Raw genomic sequence first — 19052 nt, 5'->3', positions numbered from 1 at the left:
CAAATGTTAGATTACAAAAACAATTCAAGAAAATGACAAAATGAATCACATAGCAAACTGATCAAACATTTACATAAAACTTGGAGACAAAGTCAAACAATATGAGACGAACATAACCAAACCAAATTATCTAGGACCAATATGTGCAGACTTTAGTAGTCAAAAGACTCAAAAGTGTCTAGGGCAGCCTGCCGAGACATGCTTAGGCCCTAAGTGCCATAATTTCAGCTACTGGGGCACCAAGTCACCCAAGTGGAAAGAATGTTGCAAAGTTTTTTCCGTTTTCCTTTTCTTCTGATTTTTCATTTCTTTATTCCTTAATTTCCTTCTTATTGTTGTTCTTTTCCTTTTTCTTCTCCTTCTCCCTCTGAACCTTTTTTTCAATTTACTTTTTTTGGTTTGCCAAGACCGCCTAGTCCTTCTGAAGGTCCACCACCAACGCAAGCTAGTGTTTTTTACTAAGCTGCAGCATAAAGCAAACAAAAGCAGAAACTCTTAACAACACGGTTTCCTTAGCACACACTGAACATGATCAGGCACAGTGAAGATCAAAGAGACAGTTATAAGCAACACAAATCTTGAGAAACTTCATAGAACAAGTAAATAGTATGATATTAAATCCCTCTTCTGTGTTTAATAATATTTTTGACAGCCTATACTCCGCACCTTTCTACTTCAAGAAAGCTGTCAGTCACGTCTTCATTCAGTTTGAGTTACTGTCCGGATGGCAGAACCATTTCATGGCATTACAAACATTCATAAAACTCATACGTAAGTGTTATTGCATCGCATTAACCTCCTAAATTAATTCCACCGACAAAAGACAACAGCTTAAACCAAAAAAGGCAACAGCTTTTTTCTATAAAACCTATGATACACGGGTACGCCCCGTCCGGTACCCGTACGACACCGGTACTGGTACCGGTACGGGGCTGGGTACGGCTCGGGTACGCGTTGACCGTACCGGGTACGGTCAACGTACCGGAGGCCGTATCTGACCTTTTTCGGACACGGTCAAGTTTGACCGAGTCCAAATTTATCTTTTTTTTTTAACGATTATTTCATTTTAAATTTTATATCTATTTTAACGTTAAAAAAAAGAAAACAAAATTCGTAAGGGTTTCGCTTGAAACCCTTTTCTCCTTTTCTCGTCTGACTTACCTCTCACGAGCCCGGGGACGAAGGCAGCGATGAACGTAGCGGCGACAGGCGACGGCAGAGGCGGGGAACAGAGGGCGAAACGGCGACAGCAGCTGTAACGTTACGAACTTCTGGGCAGGTCGGGTCGGATCAGGGTCCAAACCCGGACCCGAGCTCCACGCGAAGAGGAGCCCGACGCCCCTTCTCTCGCATCTTCTCCTTCGACCTTACCTCATCTCCCTCGTCCCGCTGGGTTGCCCACAGCATAGAAAAGAAGGAGGCGGAAGAGATGGCAGCAGCGGAGAAGGTAAAGGGCGACGGCGGTGGTGGCGCATAGGTAAGCCACTGATTCCCCTCTCTTCTTTCTTCTCCTCCTCCCTCTTTCGCTGTTTTCCTCTTCTGACGCCTCTCCCTCAGTCCAATAGGCGATAGGATTCAAACCCATCAAAGGTAGGCCTGATTGCTCTTCGTTGAATACCCCTCTTTCTCTTGTGCTCCTTACTCGCATCTCTCTCTCTCTCTGCGGTCTCTCTCACTCTCTCCGTCCGTCTCTTCTCTATGTGTCATCGTTCTCTCTCCCTGCACACTCTCGCGTCTCTTTGGTCACGCCTTCCTCTACATTCTCTCTCACTCACTCTTTGCCCACGCCCTCTGCTCGAGCCCTCTCCCTCAACCGAAGAGTCCCTTACGTCTTTCCTTCTCTCTTGCGCCAGACCCTTCTCTCTCACCCGAACCCTTGGTTCCCCCTCTCTCACTCGTCTTCAGCCTCCCACACAGCTATTGTGGGCCACTTCTAACGACAAACCCCTCTTTTAAACCTCCCTTTTCGCCGATTTTGATTCTCATGTGGCTGTTGGATTGGATTGCAGTTGGGGACGCGTTCTTCCCTCATAACAGTGACTAGAAGGCATTAGTGGTGGCGGCATTGCATGGTTTTTGCCATTTGAGGATCGTTGAACGCTTGAGGTGGCTGCCGGAAGCAGCGCATCAGTTCGAACTCTTTGATTGGGGTGAGCGACATCTAACAGAGCCTAAATTGTTGTAAATTTTCTGTTGGAGTACGTATAATTATTGTTTGAGCATGCTAGAATTAAAAATTGATGATTTAGAAGACATGCTAGAGATGTTGCTATTTTGGGGAAGGTCTAGGACTCAAGTGGATGGACAATGATCCATATCTACAATGATCTTATAAGCATGATAGGTTGATTTTCGAAGCAATTAGAAAGCATGGTAGAGATTGTATTGTTGTGGAGAACGTTAGAATCGTTTTGGTGAGCTTGGGGAAATATGCTTCTATTGATGTGCATATACGTTGTATGTTGAGAATCTTATGGTGGGGAAGACACCTCAACTAAGGAAAACAAGTGAAAATCGTACATGTGATAAGTCAAATACAAGTTGTGACTTCTAATCGTTCGTGGCAACCTCGTGGGTTGGGTAGAGACCCTTTTTGGAGGGTTTCGTGGGTCGACACCCATTTGAGGCGAAGACATGCCTCGATGATGGTATTTTCATATTTGTATCGATTGTAAGCAAAACGAGTAAAGAACTTACCATTTGGTTATGTTTGCAGGTACACCGGGCACGTCAAGTAGGCCTTGAGCAACGTGGGTCGTAGTTCGAGGTGTTCAGTGGGCGTGCGACAGGTATGGCGACATTCCAGGCAAATCCCTGCCTGGGCAAATGTGTGAATGTGTGTTCCTAGGGTCATGGGATTCTAGGATTTGTGATGTGAACTGATTGATTGTTTTGAGATTGAATGTGTGTATGCATGTACATAAATTGATATATAATATGAAGGGTTTTGAAAGGCTATTAGTGATTGTTTTGAAAATGTTACGCCTTTGCATGTGCATGCTAGAATTGATAACTGTTTAGGACAGATGAGGTAGGGTATCGAGTCGAGTATCTCCTCGACCCCAATTATGCATTACAAAGCATCCTAGAATGATAATTGTCTAGGACAGATACGAGCCAATCACGGATCGAGACTACTCTCTGTGGTTTGGCTAAGTTTTGAAAGGTGTGATTGATGTGTGTGATTGTTTCTGTTTTGGAAAGCTATTAGAAGCTTGTTTTGAAAACTGTTATGCATTTGCATGTGCATGCTAGAATTGATAACTGCTTAGGACAGATGAGGTGGGGTATCGAGTCTAGTGTCTCCTCGACCGTGATTGTGCATTAGAGAGCATCATAGAATGGCAATTGCATAAGACAGATACGAGCCATCACGGATCGAGACTACTCTCTGGGATTTGGCCAAGTTTTGAAAGATCTGATTGATGTGTTTGATAAGATATGAATTTTTATGAATGTGAACGTTGTGAATTGTTGCATATGTATTGCCGTGGGCAATAATGCAATTGATTGGAATTGAAGGGTATTGTATGACGGCTAGCTATGACTGTTAATGTTATGTGTAGACCTCGTGAAGAGGCAATTGGAGGTGTGGGTGCACTTGTGAAGTGAACCAACCTCATGAGCTAGCCGGTCATTCTGTGATTGTAAAATTATAATGATAATAATGAAAGAATAAGAGATGAGAGGCCAGTGGGATGTGGCTATGTGTTGGGAGACGTCCCGTTTTGGCCATTGGTCTCGCATGTTCGGAGCACAGGCGGTGCAAGGCCCCAGGGTACTGTTGTGTGTTGTGCTTGGAGCGTGGGCTTCCGCCTTCCCAACCTGGGTGTCCTAGAGAATGCTGAGTATCTCTCCTTGGAATTCACACTACCATGGATGAGTGCACTACCGCTGCAGCGGATGAATGGATCCATACAGTTCTGGGTTACCACGGGGGTTGTCTCTCGACTATGAGCCGCCCGCGGTGCGCACGTACCTGTGTTTGCACCCACAGGAACTGTCAATTCACTAAAGCTAATGAAAATGAATGTATGTGAATGAAATGTGTGTAAAAGAATGTATGTGATTGATGGGCATGTGAATGCTATGACTGAAATAAAATGTTTAAGCATGCCTTTGAGATTGTGTTTCTGTGGCTCTTGAGTGGCCTTTTCATGTCGTGGTCTATGTTAACGGTTTTCTTGGCAAATGATGTGCCTATGCCCTGACACGACATGATGATAGATTGTTTTTATGATTGTTCTTAGATTTGAGCCCTACCTAAGAGGGTTTGAGATTTTCCTGGCTTGTTGCCATACTGCGAAGGCTAAGCCTTCAGTTATTTCTTTTTCAGGTTTTGGCGGACCCGGGACAACAGGTTGATCAGATAGCTTCACTCACATCCCACTAGGGAGGTTTTGGGTCTTTGGTAGTGCCGGTGCGTCATGGTTTGGTCTTTTTTTATGTCTTATTTGTGTTAGGCATCAAAGTTGTGGTTTGGGGCATTTTTGTCATACAAATAGATGTGACTTTGTATGAATTGAAATTGTTATATAAATGAAAGTTTGCCCCATGGTTTCAAATGACATAGCTCCATCTTTTTTTGGAATTGTTGTGTAGTCGCACCTCAATGCTTTATGTTTATAAAAAAAAAAATTGTTTGAGGGTCAAAAAGTTGGGGTGTGACAGCAACGGCGACGACAAACGGTAGGAGGCGACGGCAGGCAGACTATCTTACCTCTCAAGGTATATTTTTTGTCTTTTTGTTTTTATTTTTAAACCATTTCAGCGGCTCCACCCCTGCCATCACCGTCGGAGATGACCGGCGACGACAGACAGAATACCCATCGCCGCTAGCAACGACCGGCAATGTGTGTGTGTGAGAGAGAGATTCTTTGTTTTTACATGTTTCGGTAGTCGGTATGGTATGAAGCATTTGGTGGATTTGTTCATTAACTTCATTTATTCTTATTTGGGTTTGATTTGTATGGGCATATGGGTGGGAGACTTTGATCGATATAGGATCTAGTGTCTGAATATTATGTTTTTGTTGTTTGAAACACTTTCGGCTAAAGCTTTCTTTTGTGTTTCATTATTGGAATTTGTTTGTTCAGAGTTCTTTTCCTTCAACAGATAACTAATTGTCTAACTAGCGGTCACTTATGTGTGCTGGTAAATCGTGCTTCTTGTTGCTCTGGCATGTGCAGCTGTTACATTTCAAAACAAGTTTCAAAGCAATAATTTGTATGGGCGAAAAGTCTTCTTTTCATGCAGTGATGCAGCTTTGCTTGTATGCAGTGACTAGTGACTGCAGCTCTTCCCTAGTTATGGCTGTGAATCTGTGATATATCGTTTTGTGATAGGAATAGGATTCATCTATTTCAAATGATCCCTGTTTTTATTGGTTATGTGTTGCAGCTCATTTGCTAGGTTATGTTCAGACATAAGTTGTAATGGCTGATAAAGGAAAAGAAACACTGCCTCCTACAGGAAGTGGGAATGTAGAAAGCAGCAGTGGTAGTGTTAATACCGCTACAGTAGAGAAGGATAATTCATCTCAGCCTGTTTGGCGCTATGTGAAGAAACTACCAAAAAGGACCGGGTGGTGGCGGGAATGTAATGTTTTCTTGTAAATTTTGTGATATGATGTTCACATGCTCTTATACACATTGCAAGGCACATTTGTTGCATATTTCTAGCGTTGGAATTAGACCATGCCCAAAAGTTACCAACGAGGAGATCAAGATATTCAAAAAAGAACAAGATGCAGCTGAGACGAAAAAATCTTCATCCAGATCAAGTGTGTCTGTTCCTCTTTATGCTACTAAAGGAGGTGAAGATCCTTCAAAGAAAAGAAAAACATTAGCACAAGCATTCAATAATATGGGAAGGGCAGAGATGGATAGAAGGGAGTATAAAGATGCTGAGTATTTAAAAGGGCTATTTATAGAAGTCATCAAAGAAGTGGGTGAAGATAATGTTGTGCAGCTTATTACTGATAATGCTCCAGTTTGCCAACGAGCAGGAATAAATTTGGCAAGTGATCCCAAATATAGTCACATATTCTGGACTCCCTATGTGGCACACAGTCACATATTCAGAAATTTTGTTGTAAACCACAACAATGCTCTTGCAATATTTAATAGGCATTTTGATTTGAAATTGTTGAAGGTAGCAGAGACTCATTTTGCATCCATTATTGTAATGATAAAAATAATAAAGCAGGTGAAAGATGCACTAACACTTATGGTGACTGACAATGATTGGGAGTTTTATTGGAATGATGACATCGTGAAGGCTCAAGAAATTAAAAAATGCATTTTAGAAGATGAATGGTGGGATAAAGTTACATATTTTCTGCAGTTTCCAGAGCCTATTTGGCAGATGCTGAGAGAAGTTGATAAAGAAGGGCTCATGCTTCATAAAGTTTATGATATGTGGGATAACATGATTGAAAAAATTCAAAACATCATTTTTAGACATGAGAATTTCAGTAAGAAGATGGAACAAAAGCAATAACCCTTTGCATTGTATGGCGCACTCTTTAAATCCCAAATATTATGGACAAACATGGTTGGCAGGAGGTACTGGTCGTGTTCCTCCTAATCGAGATCCAAAAATATCAAAAAATAGGGAGATATGTTTGGGAAGGTTGTATTCTGATTTTCATCGGTTGAAGATAATAAATAATGAGTTTGCAAGCTTCTCTGGTGGAAGAAATTATTCAACACAAGCTGCAATGGCAAGAGATGAAGAAGATCCTGTTAATTGGTGGTTGTGTTTTGGAGCATTGACACCAAATCTCCAACAACTTGCGCTGAAGTTGTTATCTCAACCTACAACCTCTTCATGTTGTGAAAGAAATTGGAGCACTTATTCTCAAATTCACAACATCAAGAGAAATAAGCTAACTAGTAAGCGAGCAGAAGATTTAGTTTATGTCCACTCCAACCTACGCTTACTTTCACGTACTTCAAATGATTACAGGTATTTTTCTTTTTGTATCTTTGATATGTATACATGATTTAGTTTATGTCCACTCAAACCTCTTCATGTTGTAAAAGAAATTGTTGCAACTTGCAGTTAAGGATCATCCAAGTATTGGGATGTTAATCCGGAGGACCAATGTTGTACGTATCGTACGATAGGGGGCCATATCGTACGATACGTATTGTATCGTTTGCAAAATACGATACGATATACCCCCTGTATCGCAAATGGGGGTGTATCGTACCTGTATCGTACGATACAGTGAGATATGGCCCATATCGTACGATACGGGCTGATTTCTAAAAAGGAGACTTGAACCCCATTTTTTCAAGTTTTTTTATAAAAACCCACCCCTTCCTCATTTCTAATCTATAGATTGTACCTCTTTAGAGGGAAATCATTGATTTCCATTGTAAAATCATCGATTGTCACCATGAAATCATCTATTAAACCATGGATTTGTCCATGGGTGGCTGATTCCCAATAAGAGGAAATGGTTTTTTTTAAACCATGAAGATAAAGATGAAAAAGAATGATATTGTTATGAATTTTGATGTCTATGAAGTATGAATGATGAACCGTGAACGCGTAAGTTTATAGCATTTAGCAAAATAATAAGTCTTTCATTATCTAAAAGACTAAACCATGTTTTCTATGAAGAATTTATTATTTTTAATTTTTTTATGAATTTTCCGATTTTTTAAAATTTTTTTCTGATTTATTATTATTATTATTTTTAAATTTACGATACGTTACGATACGGTGTATCTTAAAGCCCGACCGATACGCCTTACGATACGCTTTTTACAACATTGCAGAGGACATTGATGTGGAACTTGAAGGAGAACATGATTTGCATGCTTTTAACATGGACCTTACAGAACCTATTGCTCCTTCTAATCTTCATGATGCGACTGAGGAGAATCAAGAAAGCTGACATGTTTGTATAATTGTATGTTAATTACTTCCATACTGTGTTTTGGACCATAATTTTATTCTGTTTGCAATTTTTTGATATATACGTGTGAATATGTTATTTTGTTTGAAATTTATATATATATATATATATATATATAAGAGAGAGAGAGAGAGAGAGAGAGAAAGATTAATTGGTATGTGACATAGTATAAAACAATGTCCAAGTCAACTATAAAAATAAAGATACAAGTATCAGTGCTTAACCATATTCCAGAAACAGAATGGTGCCTTTTTTCCGGAGAGATTAAATTAAACACATTGAAGCACGATAATTAAATATTGAAGAGTCAAAAATACAAGGGCATGATGTTGAACATCGTATATATCAATACAAATAGTACTACATTGAATATCTTTATATATATATATATAAATATACATAACTGCATACATGAATTCTATGCAATATTTATAACGTATACAGTATACACATATATCAATATATATTGTTGTATACACATATGCTCAAACAGCATATGATTCTGAATAAAGCATGCACACAAACTCAACTATCTGCTGCATAACAGATATGGAATAAATTAATACGTAGAAGAAATCTTTTTTTTTTTACCATTCTATCCATAAAAATATAGAACTCCCTGGCACCAGCTACGAGGACCACCCTACCCTTGACTATTAAGTTATGCACCAGTCGCACAGATATTTTTCCCAGGATTTTATTGACAAGGTTTTTCTTGAGCACTAATCAAAAGATTTCATTCCCAAAAAAATCTCAGCAATCAAAAATTTAAGATACACTATAGAAAAGTAGAAGTAAGAAATAAACTGCTTTTAGCATTGACAAAATAAATTTAAAGAGTTATTAAAATGTCAAAAGCAACAAAAAAAGTTTTACACATTATTAGAATTTAAAAATGATCTTTTTGAAAAAATGCCCTGAAAGTAATGTGGTATTATCATCAGATATTTGTTTTTGGATCATGCTATCTAGAAAGTCTTGTTGACATTAATGATTTATACTTCTCAGCAGTGTCGTTCTTACAAAGGGGTTGTCAGGGACTTTGTATTCCAAACAAGGCTTTTCCCAGAAAATTTTCGGCAAAAGAAAAGCCTTTTGATATTTTAATTGCAAAAACCTAAGAAAACTTTGTGAAATTTTTTAATAATTAAAAAAGCAAAAAATGCACACTTGAATGTACATAAAAGAAACACTTTTAAAGATCTCCAATGGAAATCATGAGAGTAACACATTATTTTTGTGGTAAAATATTTCACTTACATTTTGCTGACAACATGGCATTTCAACAATTCGAGTAGTCCCTTGCAGTGGTCATGCATCTCTCCTATGCGATTTATGAATGACTACTGAATAAAATGCAACTTTTTGTTTGCTGAGAGTGCCGTTTTTAGAGTCTTGAACTTCAAGTCCTTTTGTGCTATGGACTATTCACGATTCAGCATTAAACATCCGGGTTTCAAACATCATGAACTCAGCCCCAAAAAGGATGAGATTCAACGTGAGCACAATCGCCACTTCTATGACTATTAAGTATTAACGTTAATAAGATGTAACATGCTCCAACCTGTCACACGGACACTCTTCTTGAAGTGGAGTACCAGTATCGACACGAGTCAACACCGGTACGGGTACGGGCACACTTTCTGACACAGCCTGGGTGCAGCTTTGACCGTGTCAGAACAATCAATGCACCCAAAGCCAAATCTGTCCACTTTTGCATTCAGTCAAGTTGACCAGGACCAAAATCATCCTGATTTTAGGGTTTTTTTAAACCACACATATATGCTGGTTTTCCCAGCATTTTCCACTATTTGACTTCCATCCTGCTTTACCCTGCTGCTGTGGTGTGGCAACCAGCCATGCAAGGATGCCGGTGAGGCGACAAGGCATCATCCCTGCCTCACCCTGCTGCTGCGGTGCTGCAACCAGCGATGGAAGGATTCCAGCAAGGTGGTGAGGCATCCAGCAACCTTGTTTGGCGACCTGTTCTGGTGACGCAAGGATTTTCATTTGGCAATAGGTTTTTTGGGGTTTCCAGATTTCTTAAGTTTAAATATAATTTGGCTTGGATTTTGTTGCACAGATTGGGGATTCCTTTTCGGACATTTGTTTTTGTTCATTTTTTATTTTAAGCATTCAATCTTTCAGTTTGTTCCCTGCCTTTGCTTTTTCCTTTTTTTTTGGTTCATGTGAGCTGGTTCGTAAAAGAGTTTGTTTTCAGTAAAACCTATGCTGTTAAGGCGCCAGCAACGACTAGGCATGGACTATGCGCCAGTCCACACCCATTGTCTTAGTCCATCACTTACGCGATGGGTGTGGTGCCAGTGCCTAGGCTGGACTAGGCGCCAGCATGCCTAGTCCATGGGCAGGTATATGCCTGTGACTTTACAAAATATACTATGTACAATCTGTTATGATGTACAATATACGTACAATCTGAAATCATGTACATTTACGTATTGTATATTAATGTGTTACATACGTATATCAGTACAATCTAAAGCAGTTTTTAAAGTGGTTCCATCTACAGTTGAATCTGTTATAATGTATATTATATGTACTGATTTGCACAATCTGTTATATGTATATCATATGTTATATGTACAACCTGTTGTAAACTTCTAATGTATATTACATGTACTGATTTGACACAATTTTTTTTTGAAATGATTCAAACGAAATAGTCCATAAGGTCTACAAGTGAAATAGTCTGTAAGATATGCAAGCACTGGGACCAGTACATAAACAAGAAGGACGTGTCTTATTTTGTGTATCAAACTAAGGCATCGCTAGAAGCCTATAACAGAACAGAACAGTTTTCCAGAATACAAACAAGCTGGAATCGTACTGTTAATCTGTCATATAAACAAGAACAGAACAGTTTTTCATGTTTACTTTTTGGCCTTACTTACAGAGTGTAATCATTCAATTAGAACAGAACATAATAGTTTTCCAAGTTTTACTTGGAATAGAAGTTTACAGTTCAGTCAGTAAGTACATAATTTTATTATGTAATGGATAACATAACTAAAAAAAAAACAAAAACAAAACAAAAAGTCACCTTTTTCGCCTAGGCACACCTAGTACCGCCTAGGCGATGCCTGGGTGCCTTGACCACATAGAGTTAAACCATCCAAATTTTTAATTTTTGATCATGTAAAACAGTTCACGTCCTACAATTTGTTTGTTTCAACTTTTCAGAAATGTTAAAATGCTTGTATCCTTTAATTTGTTTGTTTTAACTTTGCAGCTTTGCTTCTGTTTTTTTTAATCTGTCGATCCATAATTTTAGGACAATTTTTTTGCCTGTATTTCATTTATTTCCTAGATAATACAAGTTTAGAACAAGGTTCAGCATTAGTGACTGCATGGCAGTCACTTATGCTCGGAACCTTCTATTTTACAAAGTTAGATGAACTGAGCTCATTTCCCCATCATCTATTGCACTTTATTCAAGATTAAAGCAGCTCTTAAAACATTTCAACAGATTATTTACATGAAGATAAATAGATTCATCCAGATTTTTCCCACAATTTTTCTTTTCATTTGTTTCTTCTTCATTACAAGGTGTGCATTTTGTTCCCCCGATTTTTCTTTTCATTTGTTTCTTCTTCATTATTTATAAATTATGAATCATGCATGTGTTGTTTTGTTTCTTTAAATTTTTAAAATCATATTTCTATCATATATATATATATATATATATATATATATATATATATATATTGTAACTGGAAAGTGCTCTGCACTGTGCTTGTACTCATTTGACATAGCCCCAACCATATAAGAATCGCCCCCAGAAAAGAACACCAAGAAACCAGCTAAATCTAGTGGAGAGGCGGGGCTGGAGAAGCTATGCTGAAGCATAGACTGTTCCGCCAGAAAAGCTCAATGTCCTGCAGGCCAGGTTAACAAAGAACTCCACATCTCAGATGAACAAGTGTTAATCAAGCAATACCAAACACGCCTAAACTCCTTAGTTTAAGATAAAAGAATCCCACTTCCTTAAAAGGTCAAATATCTAGCGCAAAATACAAGCAACTATCCTTATCTGGGAACATGAAACCATACAAAAACAAAACTATTCCATCAGAAAATACACATGATCTTCAATCCGTATGAAAAGAACACAATATTTCCTGTTCTAATCACCGTCAAGACAGAAAGTGAAACAAAGACACACAGAAACAACAGTTGTAAAACAAGTATAGACAATGATGGAGTGCAGTAAATCTAACTCACCAGATAAGCTTTCCCATAAAGAAATATATATACAGTCAGCACTGTTAACTGTGTAATTGAGAAAAAGAAAGTTATCCATCAATCAAGGTTTGGTATACCAGATCATGATCTGCAAATAAAGAATTATACGGACAAAAAAACCTACCATTGTACAAAAGTAGTATCCAACTGTAGTATAGAAAAATGAAAGCATCCGAAAGAAGTCAAATTGTTGACCAAGTCTGTAGACATCCCTACTGAGAATTTGTTCACCATTGCCACCAGCAACCTTTCCCTCAAATAAAGCAATCTGATTAAGCCCAACATCCCTTCCTTTACCAACCTGGAGACATAATACAAATATGTCAATGCCTCTCAAGAGTAATGACTTGAAAATTATTGTCAAGTTAATTCTACCTGAATATACTCATGGTGGGTAACATTTCCTTGACGCAACGTTGAATTGAATCCTACAAGAACCAAAATAACATAAAAATCATACAAGCTTCTAGAACATTAAGCTTTTTTCCTTTTCCATTAGAAATCTGAACCATTGTAGCACCCTCACAGCAAAGACTGCCAAACTAAATGATCATTGATCAGAGACCTAATTCCAGACAAAAAGCACAAACCCTGCAACGGCTCCATCTGGTTCTAATACTTAAATCATCAATTCCAGAGCCAGAGCCAGAGAGCCTGGACCTCCTGAAATTTTGAAAAATCATATTTTATCAAATGATTTTTAAAAAAATCATGCCAGGAATATACTCTTAAGAACCAACAGTGGCCCCACTTGAGATTTTGATAAAACACGCAGTGGCACCACCTAACATCAATTTTCTGGCTCTTTCCCGGACCATCACAATATAAAAATAACAAAACAACTAAACACAAAAAAAAGGCCAAATACATTTCTTTAGAGAAACATAGGGATATCTTGAGATGGATTTGGCAATTAAACAACTACGCATGTCATATGATTGGCTGATTTATAGGTGTCACTATTTGATTTGTAAAAGCAAGGGAAGTTTATCACAAATATCGCGTTTTATTAAAAAAAAACGTGATAAATACGTTAAATATAAGTCAGTCGCATAAAATGTCAATAAAATGCATCTTTTTCAAAAAGACATCAGGAAAAAAAAAAGAAAAAAGTACGCATTTTTTTCGCACTGGATGTTAGATTTTTAGATCTTTTTCTTTTAAGTGTTCAGTCAAACCGTGAGTTTCTGTCTTTTAAATATATTAAATAAGAGAGCAGGTGATTAACCAGAAAATTAAGCATAATAAAGAAGAGAGAGGGTACTGAAAGGTGCATGTAGTAATGAAGATTAATATGTAATAAAGAGGAGAGAGAGATGGTTTGCAGAAAATTAGATGCAATAAAGAAGAGAGAGAGAGAGAGCCCAGCTGCTTCTACGAAACCCCTAACCCATAGCATTAACTCCTTCATTAACTCAGCCTTCATATCATGCGGCTAAGTAAATTGGATCTAGCATGGAGACCAACCAAATTTATTATTTTGTAAATCTTACATATGGCTATTATTTGCTTTTAATGTAGCACTTTTCACCCACATCCTATCATGTTTATGATTTTATCTAATCATTTTTCAAAGTCTTATTATTAGTTTTTTTTATTTATTTTACTTTTACCTAATTTTTAGGATTTTTTAATTTATTAAAAAATCTCCCCAGATTTTTCTGATATATATAATTTTGGCGTACTATACCCGAGAAATAACTCATTGTATAATACCCGTAAATGATACATGTGAGAATGATTCATCCAAATCAAACATTGGTGTTACCAAATAGTACATATCTCCATGTACGATCATCTTTACACACCAGAATTCTACAAATAACCACATAATATTATAGAATAGAGAAAAATGTGCTTCCACATCTTCTTAATCTGAAATGACATGGCTGAGAGGAAATTGAATACATAAAGTATAAACTTCCCTTGCTTTTACAAATCAAATAGTGACACCTATAAATCATATAATTATAACAAGAACATCAAAGAAACATCATTTCATATGGATCTGAAATAATATGTCATAGTCTATGTGGCAGGACCTGCCTGGTAAGACATTGTACCAGTGTTGACATGGCCACACATGGGTGCAGGTTCGGACTCACCCTGGACATGGTCAACCCTATCCAGAGCGCATTCCAAATTTACCAAATTTGCTCCAGGTCAAAGTTGACCAAGCTTACTTTCATCATTTTTTTAAATCTGAATTAATGTATTTTAATAAAAGCATCTCTCTCCCTCTCTCTCTTGTTCTCTGACTCACTCTGGACATGGTCAACCCTATCCAGAGCGCATTCCAAATTTACCAAATTTGCTCTAGGTCAAAGTTGACCAAGCTTACTTTCATCATTTTTTAAATCTGAATTAATTAATGTATTTTAATAAACGCATCTCTCTCCCTCCCTTCCCTCTCTCTTGTTCTCTCTCTATAAGTGTGTCCATTCATTGCAAACCAGGTCCGTATTCTTCTTTTCTCTGCATTTTCCTAAGACTATGTCAATCAGCTACTTTAATCTTCCTCTCTAGAACTGGTCGTTCCTTGATTGCATTTTTTTTTTACCCTGCCTTAGTGTCTTGGTAATTTTTTCCGCATTTCTTTTTTCCCCACTCTTCCATTTCTTACCTGCTTTTGTGTGTCTCTGTATGCTTGACTTTCTGTCCAACCAATTATAGGAAAATATAAGTGTGCATATACATAATATTAGATGCTCCCACAAGTGGAGAGTGTACTCAAACTTTTTCTGTCCATAGATAACTGCAACTACTTAACCTGCCTGGCAGTGACAGATGATGATTTTGCCCTGTGAGGCTCAATACAAACAGATAATACAAGATCATATCTATCATCAAACATTAGTGTGTTAGAATTTAAGGATTAGCTCTAATGTAAGTATACATATATGTTTTATATGTACTATCATATATCTTAAATTCCTAGTAGTTTAATATATGATTTGTATATATAAATAGATGTGTGTATGCAAAGGCCTTTTGGTATTTATTTTCCTTTTATTTTTCATGCATTTTTCTAAACATTTTTTATTTCTTTTTATTTACAAGAGGAAGTAGCTGTTGGCTGCTCCCAATGGCTACAAATCTAGCCGTTGGAGCTGCCCAACAGCTACTTCTTTTTCTGCTTCTTCCTTTATTTCTTATATAAATAAGGGACTTGGGTCCCTTGCTTAGTGTGGGCTTTAAGACCTGTTTTGGTGTATTATTTGGGATTAAATACAAGTTTTCACCAATAGTTTGAGGTTTCCCCTTGTGTGATTTCTTGGAGTGGCTAGTTTCTTCAAGAGTGTGATTCTTGAAGTGCTTATATAATTAAGTTCAAACATGATTTACATGGTATCAAAGCCGTAGTTTGGCTCTTCGTTTGCTGATTTTCGTGGTCTTGAAAAATCAGTCAATGTTATCTATTCGTAGCTGTAAAGCACACCAACTGTTTGACGAAAGTATTGGCTGCTGTTTTGCACAAGAGGAGCTGTATTCTTGCTGATCTTTGGTGGTTATTTTTCGTGGGTATCTCGCTGACTTTTGTGGCTATTTTGGTGCTGCCTCAAACTCTCTTGTTGTTGTTTTTGTGGCTGCTTTGATCTTTGTACTACCTCAACAACTCAACTACATCTATACAATGTACACATCATGGATGATAGAACTTCTTCCATTCCTCTAGCTAAACTTACTTTATCTAATTATGTTCAACAGGCAAGAACTATAAAACACCACATTACAAGTAAAGGATTGTGGGGATTAGTTGATGGGTCTAAAAGTGAGCCACAATTAGTCTAACCAAAACCATAGATGGACAAGCCCATGAACTAGATGGAATTGAAAAAAAATAAGGTTGTGAATGAATATGAAAAAAAGGAAAATAGGACACCACAAAATCATAGACTCTTTCTTGTGTTGATACTTGATACTACAACTATGAGTCAAATAGCAAAACATAATTTTGCTCATGAAGCTTGAGAATTCCTCAAGAAAACCCATACTACGAAGGATGTAGCCTACATGTGCAACCTTCAAATAAAAATTGCAAGTCTTCAACAAAGAGATAAATCAATTAAGGAATATGTTGGAGAGATTGAACAATTATGGGATGAACTAGCCTTATTTGAACCCGAATGATTTGATCCAAGAGACATAGTGCTAAGAGAAAGACAAATTCAAAGGAAGAAATTTTATAAATTTATTTTTGTCTTAGACAGAAAATTGAAGGGGTAACAACTTCTTAACTTCATAGACATAAAGTATCATCCATGAATGAGACCATAGCGGAGCTTCAAATGGAAGAGAATAGACTTAACTTTTATTAAGAGAGAATGAAAGTGTTCTTGCTAGCTCAAGACCCTGTGCCCATATGAAAACCTATATGCCTCCTCACTTCAATCAAAATTATGAAGATAGTAACAAAAAAATATATGTTTCATTGTCGAGAAGGACATACTATAAATGAAAGTGTTCTTTCTCCTTCTTCCTTTCTTTCTTCTATAAATAAGGGACTCGGGTCCCTTGCTTAGTCTAGGGTTTAAGGCATGTTTTTGTATATTATTCTATGTCACATGGGTACGGGTCATGGTACAGGCACTGGTTCGGGCTATTTTCAAAAAACATAGGTACGAGTGCACGGCTGTTTATATATATATATATATATATATATATATATATATATATATATATATATAACAAAATAAAAATTCAAACAAAATAACACATTCATGATTCAAACTTTATAATTTCTAAAGAAGAAACTATTGAACAAAATATGAAAACGCAGCTCTGAATCTGTTTCCTAAGTGTAAATGGTGTAAAGAACAAAACTGAAATCCTGATTTTGGATAGGAAAGGAGTCCTAAATCGGACTGATACGGTCCTGAGTAAGTTGACCATATCTGGTACAGTTTGACTAGTATCCAAGAGGTACCCAAAACAGTACCAGTACCAGTACTGGTGTCGTACCTGACCGGTTCAGGTACGCTGCCTTTACAGTAGTATCCATGTGACGTATTTGAGATTAAAGACAAGTTTTCACCTCTAGTTTGAGGTTTCTCCCTGTTTGATTTTTTGGAGTGGCTGGTATCTTCAAGAGTGTGATTCTTGAAGCATTTCTATCATTAAGTTCAAGCCTAATTTACAGAGTGCACTTTATTTCAACAAAGTGTTCCCAATATGAATATCGAAATAGGCAGCATTCACGGATTCTTTTTCAAACAAAAGCAAAAAATAGAGCGACCCTCAGCTCTAGAGGGTGGATTTTTCACATCAGAATTGCAACATATTCAGGTCCTAAGGTTTCTCAAGAAAACAACCAAGATTTGAAGCACTTTAACAAAACTTTAATGAGGCTGGACTAGCAGCTCAGTAATGCGTAATAATGTTTAAAACACCATACCTGCATAGATGTCTTCACTTATATTAATAACACGGGAAGCCTTACTGATACCACCCCTTGTTATGTGGAAAACTCTATCAAAGACATCCGGATGGCCGTAATGCATGCGAACCCTAACAGGAAACAGAAAAAGATTGAATAAATAGGTGTCATGGAGCAGAAATATCTCTAAAAAAAAACAAAGTCAAGCTTACTTCAGAGGATTAGCCAGCACACGCTGTCCTAAAGTCACAAAACTTGTTTCTTGATTGGACATAAATGAAGCTAAGGATGACACACTGAAATAGAAAGACATGAACAGATCAGCAGCAGTCATGAAGATGTATAGAGCAGAATAATGCATCCGAAGAACAAGAAAATTACCTTCCAGTGAAAACATGCTCTCTTACACCAAGTATGGTTGGTGGTCGAAGGCCATGATCACGGTCAAATTCTTCAAGAAGATTTCTCATTTTCAGAGCCTCCTCAAAATAATTATCCTATGACGGAACAGACTGTTAATTTGCAGAAAGTCATACCATAAAAATGATAATGAACAAAGAAGAAACAAGAAAAACAATCTTCCCATGCAAGTAAAGTTGGCCACAATATCCAAGTTAACAGAGCAAACCGTAACATGGAATGCTTTAATCTGTGATGATTTTCCCAGATGAAAATTTGAAAACTACTCTTAGTTCTCAAATTAGAATTTCTACCCACAATTACGTGTGAAATAAGTGCAGAGTCAATATACACTTACCAGAACAGAGAAGTACGTCATAGCGTTACAAAAAAACTACAAATCCAAGAGATAAAATTAGCGGGCATCAGAAACCGGGAAATGATAGGCAAAAGACATTATTTTTCTTGAAAAATATTGCAACATTTTTGCGACCCTTTCATTTTGGGAACAATTTCGAAATATAGCAACAATTTCCCCTTTTTCATCACATGCTTTTGGTGTTCCCATTGAGATATTTTTTGAATGCACAGCATTCATGACTATGCATAAAACATGTATATAAACAAAAGGTTTATATCAAGAAGGAAATTATTGTGATAACATCACAATATCTATTTTCAAGCGACATATGGAAAAAATATTATCACATTTCAATGATATTATTGGTTGGTTTCAAATTCACAGTAGCGTCATTTTGAAAATATCGGAGATGTTTGTGACTTTAGACAAAACCATCGAAATACAGCAGGGAAAAGTGGACAATGAAATGTGATGAAACAGATGCCTGCATGTGATTCATGAGAAAAATAATTAATGAAAAATTCAAAGACCTATAATATCTTATGAGGTTCCAGAAACCACACTATTACTAGAACGACAAGTAGTTATAAGGACAGATTTTGAGGACTAATAGAAATTCAAATGGAAGAGATATTATGACAGTTTATAACACAACAACCTATAAGAGCAAATATTTATCCGAGGAAAACTTACCAAAATAGTTTCCAGAACAAAAATGAAGA

The 19052-nt window shown here is 37.2% G+C and overlaps 1 protein-coding gene across 5 annotated transcripts in view; it reads right to left on the bottom strand.

Annotated features, from left to right (window-relative positions):
- LOC116246914 (callose synthase 9) overlaps window positions 1–19052 on the bottom strand; it is a 72211-nt gene that overhangs the window by 13109 nt on the left and 40050 nt on the right. For all 5 annotated transcript variants that reach the window (XR_007572479.1, XR_007572478.1, XM_050075972.1 and 2 more), the window contains exons 38-43: window positions 17952–18067; window positions 17783–17866; window positions 17589–17701; window positions 12569–12621; window positions 12318–12494; window positions 12173–12220 (exon numbers count right to left, since the gene is read on the bottom strand). Coding sequence is in view for 3 of the 5 variants with exons in the window: in XM_050075972.1 (XP_049931929.1) it covers window positions 12173–12220; window positions 12318–12494; window positions 12569–12621; window positions 17589–17701; window positions 17783–17866; window positions 17952–18067 (591 nt within the window). In the remaining 2 variants the exon portion in view is untranslated. The remainder of the gene's footprint in view (window positions 1–12172; window positions 12221–12317; window positions 12495–12568; window positions 12622–17588; window positions 17702–17782; window positions 17867–17951; window positions 18068–19052) is intronic.

The sequence above is a fragment of the Nymphaea colorata genome, chromosome 2 (genome assembly GCF_008831285.2).
Source record: "Nymphaea colorata isolate Beijing-Zhang1983 chromosome 2, ASM883128v2, whole genome shotgun sequence".
Lineage (NCBI taxonomy): Eukaryota > Viridiplantae > Streptophyta > Magnoliopsida > Nymphaeales > Nymphaeaceae > Nymphaea > Nymphaea colorata.
The sequence above is the reverse complement of the archived record's forward strand: the minus strand, read 5'-3'. Positions and strand labels throughout refer to the sequence as shown.